We start from the raw sequence: 19,316 nt of genomic DNA on the forward strand, positions 1-19,316 counted from the left end.
TTTTAAATATATATATACATGCAGTTCCCGGGTTACATACAACATAAGTTCTATAGATTTGTTCTTAAGTTGAATTTGTATGTAAGTCAAAATTGCATATTTTATAATTGTAAATCCAGATTTTTTTTGTTTCCCTAGTGAAAATTGGAGTTTCAAAATCTTTTGCTGTAATGGGACCAAGGATTATCAATAAAGCTTCATTACAGACACAATACAGCTGATTATTGTAGTCTGGGACTAAAGTAACGCATCCAGAGAGCTTCACCAGAGGTCACAATGGGCAGAGGGGTCTGTCTTTAGCTAGGGGTCGTCTGTAAGTCGGGTGTCCTTAAGTAGGACCGCCTGTATATATACACTCACCGGCCACTTTATTAGGCACACCATGCTAGTTACGGGTTGGACCCCCTTTTGCCTTCAGAACTGCCTCAATTCTTCGTGGCATAGATTCAACAAGGTGCTGGAAGCATTCCTCAGAGATTTTGGTCCATATTGACATGATGGCATCACACAGTTGCCGCAGATTTGTCGGCTGCACATCCATGATGCGAATCTCCCGTTCCACCACATCCCAAATATGCTCTATTGGATTTGAGATCTGGTGACTGTGGAGGCCATTTGAGTACAGTGACCTCATTGTCATGTTCAAGAAACCAGTCTGAGATGATTCCAGCTTTATGACATGGCGCATTATCCTGCTGAAAGTAGCCATCAGATGTTGGGTACATTGTGGTCATAAAGGGATGTACATGGTCAGCAACAATACTCAGGTAGGCTGTGGCGTTGCAACGATGCTCAATTGGTACCAAGGGGCCCATAGAGTGCCATGAAAATATTCCCCACACCATGACACCACCACCACCAGCCTGAACCGTTGATACAGGGCAGGATGGATCCATGCTTTCATGTCTTTGACGCCAAATTCTGACCCTGCCATCCGAATGTCACAGCAGAAATCGAGAATCATCAGACCAGGCAACGTTTTTCCAATCTTCTACTGTCCAATTTCGATGAGCTTGTGCAAATTGTAGCCTCAGTTTCCTGTTCTTAGCTGAAAGGCGTGGCACCCGGTGTGGTCTTCTGCTGCTGTAGCCCATCTGCCTCAAAGTTCGACGTACTGTGCGTTCAGAGATGCTCTTCTGCCTACCTTGGTTGTAACGGGTGGCGATTTGAGTCACTGTTGCCTTTCTATCAGCTCGAATCAGTCTGCCCATTCTCCTCTGACCTCTGGCATCAACAAGGTATTTCCACCCACAGAAAAGAAGATGTTTTTCTTTTTCGGACCATTCTCTGTAAACCCTAGAGATGGTTGTGCGTGAAAATCCCAGTAGATCAGCAGTTTCTGAAATACTCAGACCAGCCCTTCTGGCACCAACAACCATGCCACGTTCAAAGGCACTCAAATCACCTTTCTTCCCCATACTGATGCTCGCTTTGAACTGCAGGAGATTGTCTTGACCATGTCTACATGTCTAAACGCACTGAGTTGCCGCCATGTGATTGGCTGATTAGAAATTAAGTGTTAACGAGCAGTTGGACAGTTGTACCTAATAAAGTGGCCGGTGAGTGTATATATACACACTCTATATATATATATATATATATATATATATATATATATATATATATATATATATATGAGAAAGCAGCAAAGAATGTAAACTGGATTATTCGGATTATTCGGGTGCCAACTCTGGGCCTCGACATGGCCTATCAAAAGAATAAAAAGAAAAAAAGTAGCAGCACTCGAAGAATTGAAATAACCCAAAGTTAAGGGAGTTGCATATTGCTACCTATGCTGTATGTTGTGTATGTAGCAGCAGGAATGTGAAAAAATCATTTATATTCTTGGATTGTAGCTTCTCATAGTCCTGAACCATCCTCACACTGCTGTGTCTTAGGCTCTTTACATTGAGCTGCCCCACAGTCCCTTTCTGAGTGAAAGTTGTGGTATTCAACCAAAAACCTGCTACGTCTTATAGTTAAAACAAAACATATGTAATAAAGTTATTCAATCGAGATGAGAGCACAGCAGTGTGAGGATAGACCCCGAAGTGTACTTGGAGAAGCTGCAGACCTAAAATATTAACCCAATTTTTCGTAGTCCTGCATCTAATAACAACATACACAAAGGTATGATCCATCAGGAAAAAGATCAACAGGTATGATAAAGGAAAAAAATAGAACAATAGCTCCTGGAGACCGGTGCCTTCCTAATGACCACTAAATTACATTGTTCATGATCGGTCAATGGATATAATAAATCAGTATGATGTCACCTTATCACTTTGATTGCTGTGTACATATGTTGTATTATCTCGCCAGTAGTTTACATACTATAAAAATACAGTTTCATAGTTACACTATAAGCCTTTTATCCTGAAATGTATCCACTGATTTTTTTCAGGAGACAGTCTCACTAGAGCCCAATAAAACCAGCTCACATTTGCTAAATGAGCTGCTCTGTTTTATTTCTGAAGAAATAACAAAACATGTTTGCCCTTTCTCTTTTCCATATACAGTAGCATGATGCTCAAGCCTCGTGTTAAAACTCAATTTCCTCAGCATTTTATAACTGATGTGTGAGATGTCTTCTCTGAAATCTGCAACGCCTCTCCCCTATGCTATGCATCACTGCTGTAGCTGCCTTGTTTTTGTATATTATAGCAGATAATCAAGGGGATGTACACCAGTGTACCAGAGTGCTCCAAGTCCAGCTACAATACTGGAATCTAAGTGTATTTTTCTTATTTCTGCTTCTACAAAGGTATAATTACAAACCACCACCACCAATCACCTTAGTACACAGCAGGTGCCTGCTATAAATCTCTGCTATACGTCTATGCACTGCTTCCTATGTAATACACTAACAATATGTTGCAGTGTGCTGTTTAGTTCCAGGTTACATGGTCGGTTATTGATAATCTACATTTGAATTGCCTTCTGACGATTTCCATTGTAAGTTGTAAATGTATAAACATCTGCAAAGTAGTAAGGACTGCAATCCATCATTTCCAATTATTAATGATACTTGGGAATGTAATAATCAACTCTTTGCTGATTTTCCTATATATTGTTAGACATCAAAGAGGATGAACATCTACCAGTGTAAAGGAGGAAACAAAATGGTTTTATCAGTTATTGGCCTAAAGTTTAAATCCATACGTTTTAATGCCATGTGATGGGCCCCTCATGTGTGATGACTGTAAAGAAACATCACTTTTGTAATATTTGCAACATTTTTGCAACTTTTCACTTGTCATTTTTCAAGTACGCCTTGGTCTGCATTTTGTGCAGTGTCTTATGTATCTTAGTTTCCCAGATGTTCCGTGCAACTTTTCACTTATGTATCACTTTGTTTGCTTATTTTTGCAAATTTTTAGGCGCAAATCTGCACCTGGTCCAGGGCTGGTTCAAAGGAATTATTTCTTTTATGGACCCTATTTTAACATGTAAATTGGAATTATTTCACATGCTTTAAATGTTTAAAATTTTGCATAGTAGCCTCTTTCTGAAAATTCAGAAATTTTTACATTTACATATTTTTTAATTTATTGGTTACTTCTAAGGGTGAGGGCACACGTAGCGTTTTAATTGCGCTTTTATTGCATATTGAAACCTATTACAACAGCTGAGGAGAGGTGATTTGCCTAATTACATTACTGTTAACATTTTCATTTACAAAACGCAATATAAACATGATGTTAACGCATGTGTTGACATCATGTTTACTATGCATTTTGTAAATGCAAATGTTAACAGTAATGCAATTAGACAAATCACCTCTCCTCAGCTGTTGTAATAGGTTTCAAAATGCAACGTGTTACCGCACACTTAACACCACGTGTGACCACAGCCTCATATGTCGTCATCTCCCTGAGGTGTGACTAGAGTGCTTAAAAATGCAGGACACAGCCTCAAATCTCAAATTAACAGTAGTGTCCACTCCTGCATATAACCCCCTCACGTGGCTTGTGTCCATGTGGATTTGAGACATTTGTAACAAAAAGTCTCAAAAAGAAGCCAAAATTTGCACCTGCCAGGATAGGAAAACATGAACATGTATCACAAGTAAAAAGACATGATCATACATAAGGCGCTAAAACTAGCCAAATGTCTCTAAAATTAACCACAGAGAGACAAAACTATGATACATGTCCCCCAAGGAGTTTTATATGTATTATATGTACCATATGGATTAGAGACCTAACAAGGTTTTTGTGTGTGTATTAGGGACCTGACTGCCCATCACATATCTACAGTAAATGGTCTAGAACCAGTTGACGCATTAGTCTTCAAGAATGGTAAGGAGGTTATTGGTTAGTATTTCTGTCTCCTAATACCTTCAAAAAAATTCTTTAATATGCAAAAAAAGTGATGATAAAAAAACATTTTACACAAATATTCAGTTAAAAACTTTATTGTCTGGAAGGATTTTGAGCAGAAATATGTAAGCTTGCAACCCACGTCAAGAGTCCTCATTCTCTTGCAAGTCCCTATACTACACTAACTAAAGGAAAATGAACAAACTAGACTAATCTATTAAACCAAGAAGACAACAGTCCAGAAAGAAACTAACCATTGCCATAGATTTTGTCCATCTGCCATGGAAGTAATAATCTAAAGACACTCTACTGTCTACCAAAACCCCAATGTACTCAATGTACACACTCAATATTATTTACCCAAAATAACCCACTTTGGAGAGAATGGATTTGGAATTTATTTAAAAATAAATTAATGCAGCAGCCAGGTGGCATGAAATGTTCCTTTTACCCCAGTGGCATTAATTTAGGAGTGGAGTTCTTTAAACCTTTTTTTCCTTTTGCCCCCAATATAATGTAAGTAATGTAAGAAAAAAACAAAATGTGTACTCACCTACCGATGCCCCCCCAGCAGGTCCTCTTCTATACAGCGATGCTCTGGAATCGGCTCTGTGTCCCCGTGTGGTCCGTTGCAGTCAGCCGCCCGCTGACATCGTAGTGTGTGCCGATGCCAGTGAACATAATAGAACGTCAGTGAGCGATCCCTGCGACGGACAGAGCGGGCACACGAGTACACTGCTCCTTCTTTTTCTTGACTCGAGTTTAAGCCGAGGTGAGGTTTTTCAGCACATTTTTTGTGCTGATAAACCCAGCTTATACTCGAGTATATACAGTAATTAATCTAAAAAAGACAAAAAAATCCGGCCTCCTTCCACCCCTTAATAGCTGGCCAACTCACACCTAATTTTCCCATAACTCAAGACAATTCAGTCATGAACATGAAAAAATACAAATAAAAGCAAACAACTAATAGACACCTTTAGATGTTTTTTAAAAAAAATTCAGCCTCCTTCCGTCTCCTAATAGCTCGCAATATGCACGTTATGTCTTCATAGCACAGGACAATCTAGTCATGGACATGATGAAATAAAATGACCTGTTAAAGAAGATTAATACTGTACACATCTAAAAGATGAAATTAATCTTAAAAAAAGAAAAAAATCCGGCCTCCTTCCACCCCTTAATAGCCGGCCATCTCACACCTCATTTTCCCATAGCTCAGGACAATCCAGTCATGAACATGAAAAAGTAAAGATAGACACTTCTTACAATGTAATTAATTAAAAAATTGATAACAATCCGGCCTCTTTCCACCTCTTAATAGCCGGCATTATGCACTTTAATTTTCCATAGCACAGGACATTGCAGTCATGGACATGATGAAATAAAATGACCTGAAGAAGATTAATACACATCTAAAAGATGTCATTAATCTAAAAAAAAAAAAAAATCCGGCCTCCTTCCGCCCCTTAATAGCCGGCCATCTCACACCTTTTTCCCCAAACCTATGACAGTATTGTCATGGACTTGAGGAAATCACCGGTATATTTTCATGTACTATAGACAGAGTAACAATCCATCTATAGTACCATAAAGATGTTACTATTATAGACATGTGCTAGCGTTAAAAAAAAAAATCCGGCCTCCTCTTCTCCCCTTCATAGCCGGCCAGCTCGCGCCTATTTATTTCTCACTCACCCATAACAGCACTAGGAGCTGGGGCTCTCATGGGTGCGAGGAAATGTAGTTACCGGTGTAAAAAATATAAAGAGTCTCACACATGTCTATAATAAGATTTAGCGCTTAGGTCTTACGCGCTGCCACTTACCATCCGTGGGGGATGTGCCGTCCTCATGGAGTCTTCCCATGTCTTCTCGATGCAGCAGGTCTGGATGGATACTGAAGACTTCTTGTTTGCAGCAGGAGATCCTCTCTTCAGGCTCTTCATTTGCCCTTCTCTTCTGCCAGGGGGTCAGGAGGGCAGCTCGCTCTGATGACGGTAGAGCAGTGGTGTCTCACCTAAAGGTCTTCGAGTTGACAAACGAAAAACCTTTAAATAGGGCCTGGTCCTCACGGGACAAACGGGGCTTCCAGGCCTCTGCTGCTTCCATGGTGTCAAGGAAGAATGGTGTTAGCTGGCGGCAAGGCTTAGGTGGCTACAAGACAAAAAAAGACGATCATGTTATTACAGTCCTAATTTAAAGTGTAATAAAATAACATAGACTGAATTATAATAAAGAAAAATAAACCTTTATCTATTAAATGATCAGTGGTTAAGAGTAAAAAGTATTCAGTCCAATAGACCTATTACTATGTTCTATATAAATTCCTCAAAGTTTCCTAATAAATTAATTGATTCCATTGCCAATATTTGTAAGAAGAAATTCATGTTTTTTTTTAACTCCAAACCAGTAGTGGTCTAAAATATTCCCTGTTCTTCTAAAACTAAAAACTAAGAATTAAGACTCCACTGTCAGGGAATACACTAACCATGACATGGTCCATGTGCAGCTTATATGTGTATGGGCACCAAGAATGTATTTTAGAGAAATACTCTGTGTGAGTGATCCCTAGGAGAACATGTCTATCCTAAGAAGAATGTATGTGCCTATCTGCTGAGGAGCATATAAACATATAAGATTGCTACACTTTGATTTACTTACTACAGGGATGTGTGGAGGAGGCATCCTAAGGGCTTCCACCGAGACCCATTGAATACACTGGAAAAACGGGTGTTTTCTGATGTTACCATTGACTCCAAGGCGTTTGGCTGGATCTTTCAGGAGGAGCTAAAGAGAGAGATAGATGGATTATTAAGGGAGTATAACTTAAACTCTATAAATAATGTAGTCTACTAAAGCTGCACACGCAATCATATTTCTCACCCGTGTCTGGTCCATGTTATGTTATGAGCACTATTTTTTAAAAAATTTTTGGACCAATTGTAATGGAGGGACTGGATTCAGCGAGGACAAACAAAATAGTGAGTCCTAAACTCCAACCTCCCCAAAAAGCCCTGCCTGCTTGCTTCTATGTATCCAAGGGGTTATGGGACAACTATAGGACAGTCCCTTCCTATGCAAAGTGCTGACATGTAACCAGACAAATAACACAATAGAACACAGATATGAATGGTGAACAATCCATATCACAACAGAGATAGTAGAAACAGAAGTATTAGTCTGAACTGGAACCAAGATCAGAAAACCCAAAATTCTGAAAACTCAGTAAATCTCTCAAGGAACTGAGAGGGTCAAGAAAGACTTTAATCAGCGGTGAACTACAGTAACTGTGAAAAGGATATTTCTACTCCAGATGATTGTATCAGAGCTCTGTCAGTCACAGCGGGTTAACTATTACTTGACCAGAGTAGACCTGCAGAGGAAATGGGTGTGGTGCAATTAATCTCAACACAGCCAGCAAACATAAACCATAGTTCACACTAGGAATGTCAGGAAAAACATAAGGAGAAAATCAGTTCTCAGACAGATGTTACACCAATTCATAGATTGAAGTGAATGGGTCCATAAAACAAAGGAGCAATCACAGGATGATTCTCCCACATGCATGTGCTGTAGATGTAGACATACTCTGTGCAGGTGATGTAGCTTCAGGTAGGTGTCTGATACTGACCTGTAAAATGATGTCCCGGGCGCCGGAGTTGCTCTCATCAAAGAGAGATGGATGGTATCTAAATGAACTGGTAACCATTTCATTGATGATGACTCCCAATGAATACCAGTCAGCTCCGGCGCTATACTCCTCCTCAGCCACTACCTGCAGAAAGGAGAAGAGAACGTTTTACATCTTTTAGCAAAAACAATATTTGATCAATTTCATTATAATTGAACAGTCAGTAGAGTGCGGGATGTGATGTATGTTCTGTCCATTCCTCTCACCTCAGGAGCCATATATCCCGCAGTCCCAGCGTATTCGGTGGCTGTGCGGTCTCCGTGCATGTTGACAAGTGCGAGACCGAAATCTGAGATCTTTATATGGCCCGTTTCAGCCACCAAGATGTTCTCGGGCTTGAGGTCTCGGTGAATGACGCCCTTTGAGTGGAGATATTGGATGCCACACACGAGCTCCGCGGCATAGAATCTGTAAGGAAGAAGATAAGAAATAATTGCAACATCCTGATTATCACAGGAGATTTCATTCAATGTAATTAAGTCAATAAATTTTAACATTTTTAGTATGAAGTGATAGACTGTTGGAGATTTTTTATTTCAACTAAATAGTTTATCTTTTTCAAAATAATGATACTGGTTAAATGTTGTGCATGCAATAAAACATGTTTACAAAGTATACAAAAAAAATAACTAGTAAGTAATCATATTTTCCATTATCCTAGACCATATAACCTATAATTTTTTTATTACATATGAACGAATCTATGTTCTCATCCTAAATCCTCACCTTGCACTGGAGATGGTAAGACGCCCCTTCGACTGCAAGAATTGGTCAAAGTCCCCGCAGCCTATGTATTCCATCCCAAGTAGTAAAAGGTCCTGTAATATGGAAGAGATTTATAGGAAGTTTGTTAAAGGTAACAAATGATGTATAATATATTGTATAACATGGAGTTTGGTGACTTGTGATGACAATTATACCTTGGTCTGAAATGCAAAGTCTGCGTGGACAAGGAAGGGGCTTCCAGATGCCAGCTGTAAGACTCGGCGCTCCACCATCACTTCAGCCTCATCGCATTCATCCAGCAGGGCTCTTTTGCTGATGATCTTAACAGCAAATAGTCGGTGGCTCAAGGTGTTTTCTGCCAGCACAACTTTCCCGTAACTTCCCTGGCCGAGCACATGATGGAATTGTAATCTCTGCCTGATGGATTTAGAGATTTTAGTGCGTCTAGAGCCGGGAGCCCAAACACCGCTGGACCCTCCTAATGGTGAAAAAATAAGGGAGATTGAAATAATTGCAGCATTTGCTATACATTATTGGTGCTTCAATTTATAGTTTTTTAGTACTGGACTTATTTTAATGCAGATTTTTATTTATTAATATAAATAAATCTAATCACTCCCCTCTAAAATATCTACTTTGGTGTGGTTTCAATAAACTAAACATGAGTTTGTAGAAACTTGTTTAACAATTCCCAATACAAAATAATAGCCCAAGGGGTGTATTGTTTCTGGCTGATAAGCAAGTAAGGTCTGGGAGGTGCCTTTGTGAGGCAGATGCTAGCAGTGATTGGTCACACTAGGGGAAAGCCTAAATTCTTTACACACCCACTAAGTATTCTGGCACATAGATCAGACCTTTTCCGAGGGTCACCGCTCTTTTTTGGGAAAGTCGAAAAACTTCCTAAAAATGCTCTAACACCCTTAATAAATGTGCTGCAAGCTATTTCAGGTGCAAATTACTTCACAATTCTGGTGTAGACAGATTTCTTAACACCCCCTCCCCCCCCCCCCCCACACACACACACTGTATTTGTGCCTAAAGTACCCTATGAATAATCCCTATATAATAATAAGCCCATATATATATATATATATATATATATATATATGTATATATATATATATATATATATATATATATATGTTCTTTTAAAGCCCAGTTTCCTGGAGACTGCAGCGGTGGTCATATCCAAGGACAGCTATCTTTTTTCTAAGGGACATCGTTGCTTTTTAATAATATCCAATTGCAGAAAAGAATATATATGGCAGATTAATTAAATTGAAGGAAATCTACCAGTTGCATTAAGTAAAATGAAACTACAGGTACTCACCTATCATTCTCTTCTCAATCCTGTCCCTGGTTTTCTGGGAATGCTGGAAAAAAATAGTTATAAAATGCAGCCTCTCGCGTGACGTCACCTCCCTCTCTCATGTCGGAGAAGGAGGTGACGTCGCGCGAGATAGGCGTGAATATTTAGCAGCGCGGAGAGACGGACATTGTGTCCCCCCTGATCATGTTCCACTGATCCCTATGTGTCAAGATTAGAGAAAACCAGCAATAGAATCGAGGACAAGAGGATGATAGGCGAGTATCTGTTGTTTAAACGTGCTGTGCTGCAGTGAGATTACATCAGGTAGAGAGAGAAGTGCTGAGAGAGCAGGGAGAGACAGGAGCAGAGGGGGAGGGCAAAACAGTCTAACAGCCTATAAATCTTCAGCACACACTCTGGGAATTGCCCCAGTAGCCATTCAGGCTCATTAGCATAACTTTATGCCATAGATAATAAATACAGCCCCATAATGATATCTGGTCAGTGTTAAAAAAAAGAGATCAAGTATATTGATAGTCTAGTGATATTTATCAATTGTGACCCTGCAGATAATACTCCACTCCTAAAGACTAGGACCTCATTGCACTATATTATAACTCCAACGATAATAATCTAAAAAAAAAAATAGTGCAGTAGTTTGCCTCACTAATATGCAGTGTCTTCATAAATCTGGTGCACTCTGCTCTGGAAGTATGTACCAAATTTTATATGGTGCACCTTTAACAAAATTCTATCGAGGTGCAGTAATAAATGTGGCGCAAGGTAAACTTTGTGAAGAATTTGGTGGGGCCGCGGACACAGCGCATCCGCGACACAAAACTGGCACAAACACTTCATAAATATATGTGACTTTTTGTGGCACATGTGCTCTTTTGGACCTTTTTTTGCTCCCTTCAAAGTTTGCCATTGACTAATTTTCTATGGTGTCCCTTGATGTATCAACTGAATCCATTTAAAAAAATTTAAAAAAAGTAAATCCACTGTTGCCTCCTGATGTAGGAAATGTCTTACAATTGTTTTGGACTCATGGATACTTTTTGTGACATTTGTTCTTAAAAGAAGCCGCAATTTGGAACCCATGGATCACTGCACAGGGTTCACCTACCCTTGAGAGGGCTCTGACTTTGGCCCCCTAATGACATTGGTAGATTGCACATGGCTCACCAACACGCATGCTTGTTACCAATCTAACATTTAGCCATCACCTATATTGATCTTGTAGTAACCCCATTCTCAGGATAATCCAAACCTCCCAAACTCTCTGCCCTCCCTACCCTCTTCCCCCATTCACTTCTTCAGTTTATTTAATACAGTAGCTGGCATGACTCTAAAATTACTTCTATGAGATTCCCACTGCGAGGAGCATATGTTATGGCAGGACCTATTGTAAGGCACTAGTAAGCTTTTAAATCAATAAAATTTTATTGAAACTAAAAGATGACGCAAATTCACTGAAAAGCTAAACTCCTCAAATGCCACATGAAACAACTAAGATATATATGACCTGCAGATACACATGCCCCATTTACACTCCTGTGCCCTTCTATAGACAATCCTAGCTGAGAAAACGTTAAATCAGTAATCTAAATAATTGCAAGAATGAAACCACATTACCGGATGTCGGCGATGAGTTCTGAGTACGCAGTTCACCCCCGGCATTGAGTAATGTAGTTTCATTCTAGATATTTATTTTGCTGATTGAACTTTTCCTTATCCAGACATTATTACTGGTGTATTGTTCCATGAATTAGACTCAGAATTAGAGGCCTTTAGAAGAATTGCGCTGCGAAAATTCTGCGGCGGGGCTATCATAAGCCGGTGCACAAGTGCCGTCGTATGATATATATCCCGCCATGTATCTACTGTGCAGAGGGCGCCAGATTCATGAAGGACGTGCACCAGAAATCCTGACAATGGGGCCCTCTGTACACTACACAGGCAAACTGAACTGTTTTTAGTAAATGTGGGCGGCACGGTTGCTGATTGGATAGCACTTCTTTCTTGCAGCGCTGGGGTCCTGAGTTCGAATCCCACCCAGGTCAACATCTGCAAAGAGTTTGTATGTTCTCTCTGTGTTTGCGTGGGTTTCCTACGGGTACTCTGGTTTCATCCCACACTCCACAACATACTGGTAGGTTGTTTGGATTGTGAGCCTCATGGGGACGGGGACCAATTTGAAATGCTTTGTGCAGCGCTGTGTAATCTGTGTGCGCTATGTAAATAAAGAATTATTATTATTATTATTAATGTGGGCAAATGTATATAGTCTAGTATAAAACCAACTTCATGAGCTACAGCAAATAACACAACTCAGGTAGACAGATCTGTATTTTATTAAACCTCAGCTCCATATATAATCTATACATGATGATATAGAGAAGTAAACCAGATGTACATTTCGGCAGCCCTTGTTACACTTATAAGTGACATCACAGAAAAACAACAAGTATATGATGCAGTTTAGATAGTTTACAATTTACAATGTGACTTTTGTATGATTTATAATAATATTATGGAAAATAAATTTAACTTAAAGATAGTAATTAGAAAATAAAGTATACATTTCTATTTTACATAAACTTTTACCCATGCTTATTATATCAATGCAGTGTCCTGTCTCTGAAGAAAAAAAAATTGTGCAGCCCATGTTTAGTCTTGGAAAATATTATCCATAAGAGAAATGAAATGGACTGAATATGGCAATAGTCATGGTTCTTACATGTAACCCCTGGCATTCATTTTACTGTCCCCATTTCTCCTGTGTTTCTTTTTTTTAACAGTTAACTTTATTTACAACACTACATCATCACCAAAAGACAGGAAGAAATGTACATATACTCACAGTGAATAGTTATACCTAAGATCTGTTTTCACTACTACATATGTAATGCCAGTGGTCACATCATGTATCATATTACATCCTTAATGGAAAGTCATTTTCTCTCATTTGCAGTTAACCCCTATATGTGTAGTAGAATGGTATAGCCCATGGTACAGTTCCATATGATGCATCCATGGACTGTACCATTCTACATTGCAGATAGGGGTCAACTGCACTGATATAATAGTAAAATATTCATTACATGTATATAAAAAGGTTGTGTCATTTTATTTTCTATAAACAAATATATTTAATAATAACAACTAGTTAACAAATCATGTTGAGTGTATGTGACCTTTAAGTGCCATATGCCCCATGTGTATAAATATAGATGGATCTACCTGGGCCTCCCTGGTCTTCTTCTTTGTCTTCTTTCTTCTGGATCTTGGCTGGTATTTTTTCTTCTACTGCAGAATCCAAGTGTCTCTTCTTGGCTTGCATCTTCTTCATAGGTTTTTCCATGGGTTGTGGAGAGGTGGACTTCACTGAGCTCGATGTAATTCTTCTCCTCTTCCTCCCTTTGCTCTTGATTGAAGTCTTCTTCTCATCAGCCGATGAGTCTAGGATATGAAGAATCCTTCCTTTCTCCACATGTGGCACATACTTTGGATCATTCAGCGGTTTGGTGGACTCTGCTGAGCTGGATGTTCTTCTCCTCTTCCTCCCGTGGCTCTTGCTAGAAGTCCTCTCATCATCCGATGAGTCCGAAATTACAATAATGTCGTCTTTCTCCATTGTAGCGCTCTGCTCTGGTCCAGCAGACAATGTCTCTTTCTCCATCGCCAGTCTCCAACAGTCAACTGCCAACTTGCCGCATGCACAGTACTGGTCATGTGCCCAGTAACTGACCAATGATATGTCAGTATATGTGCTACAGGTTCATCTATTAGAACCAATATGATGGCAGCGCAGTTTACAATTCTGCTGGTTTCTAATTAGATACAACCACATCTCTGTGCAATGTATGAAATATGAAAGTTTTTTTTTCTGCTGCCAATAAGAATGTCAAAGAAAATGTACTGGCCTCACAAAACACAACTACACTTTGTATATATAAGTTATATTAAAAAACTGTTTGGTGGATTACAATAAAAATAAAAATAAACGATGCAAGTGTTGCAGACAAGGAGCAGCCATGTGTTTTTATCAATACAGTTGTGAAAATATTGCCGTGAACTGCTTATATAGAAATGACAAGTATTTCTGGACAGTTTTTTAAGGCTCCAAGTACAATTATGTATTATACATTAATAAACTATCTGTGAACATCTGTATGAAGATAGGGAAATATATTCCCCTGCTGAGGGTATAGATTTATCCTTATATAAATTACTTCACCATACAATGGATCATTGTGTAGAATATTAGGCTTTGTATATCTGCTTCTTACTTATTGTTAAAACCAAATATAAAATATGTAAAAAAAAAAAGAAAGGATACATCTAAATTACAGTGGATACAGTGGGAGACCAAAGTAACAAGGGGAATGGGTGGATTACAGCAGCGGTTCTCAACTTTTGCTATTTGCACATCCCACAGTCTCAGGGATTACATGCACAGCTAAATTATTCTAATAATGCTTATTCCATTCCCAAACTCCACCAATATCCCCAATATAAGTCTTGCCCCCACTATGTCTATTGACTATAGCCATTACTGATGCATGTTACTTCCTGATTACTTGCCATAAGTGGGCACCTACTTTTCAGTACCAGGCTTTAACCATTAGGTTTAGAGACAGTGAAGGAGTAAAGCCAGTATACTATATATACTAAGGTGTTCTGCTAAATGCCAGCAGCGTACAGAAGAGTGATCCCACAACTCTACATTATATTGTGTGTTGACAACTGGAATACAAATGCAAGACTGCTACACAGTGCCATGGGCAGAACTAGTAATTATGGGGCACCTTAGGAGAACTTGGAATAGGGCCACCACTACAACATGGCACTTCCAGCAGCACATTTCAGAAGATGTAGATAATAATAGACAGTAATCACATTACAGGGATAATACACACAGCAATGTCACAGCACAGAGATAATACACACAAAGCTATCACAGTTGTCACAATAATGTCACAATACAGGAAAGAAACAAGGCACAACACATAATAAGACAAGCATCAATAATAAAAAAGGGGACTTAAATAATAGTCAATCAACACACCCTGTCATTGTGTCAAAATATGGCAATATCGTGTCATGTATAGAGGGTTTTATAGTAAATCACAAAAGTGAGTACAATCCTAATTGAAAATGGCCAAATTGTGTCCAGGGAGTCATTTGCCTTCCACAGTGTCATTTGTGAGGTCCCTTTCAGACTTCCGTTGCAGATGAAATCAGAATTCAACATGTAAAAAACTTGACGTTTTTGCTTGGAATTGTCATTAGTTTTGCATTTTTCTTTCATGTTGTTTTTGTACTTCAATGTGTTTTTAATAAAAAACAAAATCCATTGAATACATTGGAAGAGACTCATTGGGCCACATTTACTTACCTGGCGGCTGGAGTTCACTGAAAGTGCATTGTCTGATGATGATGCACTGTGCCACAATTCACTAAGATTGTGCGCCGATATCCTACATGTGTCGCTTCCCCGCTCAGGTCTGACAGACTTCACCATCTTTTAAGTGGTGCATGTAAGTGCATGGGCTTGTGACACAATTTGAATGTTAAATCCCGCGCTCAGTCCGAATCAGATGGCACGCCCCCCAATTTGTGTTGAATGGAAGCCGGGGCAGCTGCACCAAAAAACGCACGTGCAACACAATCCCAGCACAAACATCTGTCAAATACCTGTTCAAGATATTTGACAGATATCTGGCGCACCAGATGCCTGGCCCACCACATTTACTTTTGGAAACCTGAAGGAGACTATGGCAAAAAGCCATGGCAGTTCTGATTTGGTCTATAAGTCAAAACTGGCAGAGTTTGCGCCCATATTGACTAGGAGGCCGGAACCTCTCAATGAATATGATCGCAGGAGCACCAGCAGAGGGAACTTTATGGTTGGCGTTCTAAACGTGTCTTAATGAATTCCCCCCAATGTGTGCAAATCGAGTTCTGCATAGCAGAAAAAATAGCTAAAGTGGTGAAAGAGATGTGAGGGGGGAACAGGTTTTCTCATACTTTTCTCACAGATTTTCTCATACTGATTACTTGAAATAGAACATGGCACCTAATAGCAAAAATCTCTGAGCATCTGAAAAAAAAACTATTGCTTTTCATAAAGACGGTCAAAGCTATTAGAAGATTTCCAACACTGTGAAACTGAGCTGCAGCGGATTAAAGGGGTTTTCCCACCAAACAAGTCTTGCTCATCGGTGGGGATCTCAGTGATGAGACCTCCACAGATCAGGAGAGCGAGGGGTCCGAGGTACCTCTGTGGGACTCCTTGTCGTTCCATGAGATGAAAGGAGCAATGTTTTTTTAAACCGAAATGCAAACACATGGGGGCTCATTCACTAATCCCGACGATTTCCAAATTGCGACTCCACCTCGTCTCACAAAGGAAAATGTGATGTCCAAAATATATAATAATTTTTTTCATAAATGAAGCCAGGAAATTGCTTCATTATGGGGGAGGTTGATGAAAAATGTCTGAGAGCAAACCGAGGTGTCCCACTCTCAGAACTCAGCACACACAATAAAATCAGAACAATGCTAAACAAGCTTCTATATGCGACACCATTCATCAACAAGGACGTCCTCACATAAGAAGAAAAAAGGCATTTCCTTCTTTTACAACACATTAGGCCAAAGATCAACACCAGCACCATCAAACAGAACGGAAAAATGGGAAAAAGACCTTGCAACCACAATATCCCAAAAAGAATGGAACGACGCCTACCTATTAATCAAAAGAAACTTCCGCTGCATCTCTCACCAGGAAGCAATACTAAAAACACATCTACGCTGGTACTATACTCCCTCATTTCAACACCCCTTCCACATGCTGGCGCAACTGCAAAAATGAGGGAGACCTTCTCCCCACGCTCTGGAGCTGTGACTGGATACAACCTCTATGGGCGGCCTCATACAACATCATCAGCAGACTAACCAAAAAAGATGTCTCTAAATCTCCAGCCCGAGCCCTACTTATGATCAACATGAACTCCTTTGCTCCAGCGCACAGGACTATAATAGGACACATTTTCATGGCAACAAAACTGGTGATCACGAGACACTGGAAATCAATTGAAGCCCCACATATTAATGAGGTTATAGCACAGATTAACACCACCTGTGCCTACGAGAAAATCCTGGCCTACCAGCTCTCAACTACATCAAAATTTACCAAAAACTGGGACACCTGGATGACTAGTACTTTCTACCACCAATAGCTTTATCATCAGCCATAGCCAACTATGAGTCCAATTAAAACACCCTACAAAATTAGATCCAACGAGATAACTATCTGTTGCCAGAACAACCCCCCCCCCCTTTGTGCAGGCTCCATCCCCAAAGTTGTTAGTTTTCTCTCTTATTATTATTACTGTATCTATGTTCTGTTTGATTAAAGTTAATGGAACTTAGCAGACTAAAAGGAAAAAAAAAAAAGTGTATCCATTTCTAACTACGCATTAGAGACTGTGACAAAGAAGGATAACTGGATGGACCCATTCCAGATAACCCAAATTTAGCTGAACATTGATAAATATCTACCTAATGTACGACTAAGTGATCAGTTGTAATGCTCAAAATATATGTCCATTGATCACTAAGCAATCAAGTATGTTGTTAGGTTGCAACACAAATTAATGTATGTAACCTTATTGTTTTGTTAAAATAAATAAAAAAATACTTAAAAAAAAAAAAAAGTCTGAGAGCAAAACTTTTCGAGTTCCTCATGGCAATCAGTCAGAGCTTAAATTTCCCCAAAAATGTTTCAAAAACAAAAGCTGAGCTCTGATTGGTTGCCATGAGCTACTAAAATAGTTTTGCTATCAGACACTTTTGAAAAATCTCCCGCGTTATCCTGCATAAACATTCAAATAAACAGAGTGAACAGAAAATTAGGATACTGTCCCCTTAAGTCGGAACGAATAGATAAATTATACTGTAAATGGATAAATTATAAATGTAAATACTGACTGTGACAAAGCAAAATTTAGATAATGGAAACTCCTATTGCCAAATAGAAGAAAACACTGCAAGTCATTTCATATGTTTAATTCTCAGGAGATTTTTTTTTCATAGGTTCCATAAATAAAAATGCAAGTACAGGCGGTCCCCTACTTAAGGACACCCGACTTACAGACAACCCATAGTTACAGACGGACCCCTCTGCCCACTGTGACCTCTGGTGAAGCTCTCTGGATGCTTTAAAATAGTCCCAGATTGCAATAATCAGCTGTAAGGTGTCTGCAATGAAGCTTTATTGATGTTGCTTGGTCCTATTACAGCAAAAAAATTTGAAACTCCAATTGTCACTGGGGCAAAAAAAAAAAATTGTCGGGAACTACAATGATAAAATATACAGTTTCGACTTACATACAAATTCAACTTAAGAACAAACCTACAGTCCCTATCTTGTATGTAACCCGGGGACTGCCTGTAGTCTAAATCTGCCTGCAGCACATAATTATAACAAGGGAATTAACATGAGAAAATGTTCATAGATTCTTAATGAACATGTCTGCTCCACCACCGTCTTATTATCACTTTGAAAGGTGTTAAGTATTATTTACGGTGTCAATATCATGAAAAATACAAATTCCATTAAAAATTCCAGTTTTAAATCAGCAATTTACTCTGCATCATTGTACATATACCACTACACACATCAGTCTCTGTCCCAATTTGGGCTCAAAATCTAAATTCCGCATCATGTTTTAAAAGGAAAACATTGGAGGTCTATTATCTTTAGTATGCAAATTTGTGCCCATTTTTTAGGGGAGAAGGAGGGGCTTCTTTGACTTACCTTAAATGGATTTAAATCTGGCAACCCAGTCTGTTCCAAGCTTTTTCCTATGCCAGCAGGGGAGTGGAGTGTTTTTGTGCTAAAATTTCTGTCTTTCCTGCAGCCTTGGCGCAAAAATGCGACATTTTTAAACAACATCTGGATTTTAAAGAGAAAACAGGCGAAATACTGGAAAACAAAAAGTGGGAAAAATAAGCAAAAATCCACCAATGCGCCCAAAAAAGTCACAAAAAGAAGTGCAAAAAGGGAGACTACGTTGCGACTATGTGTCAATTTGAGACTTTTCGGTTATCATTTGTAGACAGACAAAAAAAAAGATGAATATTTTGAGCCAGAAAGATACAGTATTATGCAGGAAATAGTGAGAACACAAATGTTTTTCTTTGTAAATAATCTTAAATCATTTAGATTAGGTCACATTTGAAAAATGTTTAATATA

The 19,316-nt window shown here is 39.1% G+C and overlaps 1 protein-coding gene across 2 annotated transcripts in view; it reads right to left on the reverse strand.

Annotated features, from left to right (window-relative positions):
* Window positions 1–19,039, reverse strand: part of LOC140120460 (protein kinase C delta type-like) — a 28,408-nt gene extending 9,369 nt beyond the window's left edge. The window contains exons 1-7 of one of the 2 annotated variants that reach the window (XR_011853805.1): window positions 18,878–19,039; window positions 8,936–9,219; window positions 8,742–8,833; window positions 8,222–8,423; window positions 7,956–8,099; window positions 6,986–7,111; window positions 6,151–6,478 (exon numbers count right to left, since the gene is read on the reverse strand). Coding sequence is in view for 1 of the 2 variants with exons in the window: in XM_072139493.1 (XP_071995594.1) it covers window positions 6,338–6,478; window positions 6,986–7,111; window positions 7,956–8,099; window positions 8,222–8,423; window positions 8,742–8,833; window positions 8,936–9,013 (783 nt within the window). In the remaining variant the exon portion in view is untranslated. Of the gene's footprint in view, window positions 1–4,463; window positions 6,479–6,985; window positions 7,112–7,955; window positions 8,100–8,221; window positions 8,424–8,741; window positions 8,834–8,935; window positions 9,220–18,877 lie in introns of those variants that run through there. The other variant, XM_072139493.1, reaches the window with a different exon arrangement.
* Between the last annotated feature and the right edge of the window lie 277 nt (window positions 19,040–19,316).

Source organism: Engystomops pustulosus, chromosome 3, assembly GCF_040894005.1.
Source record: "Engystomops pustulosus chromosome 3, aEngPut4.maternal, whole genome shotgun sequence".
NCBI lineage: Eukaryota > Metazoa > Chordata > Amphibia > Anura > Leptodactylidae > Engystomops > Engystomops pustulosus.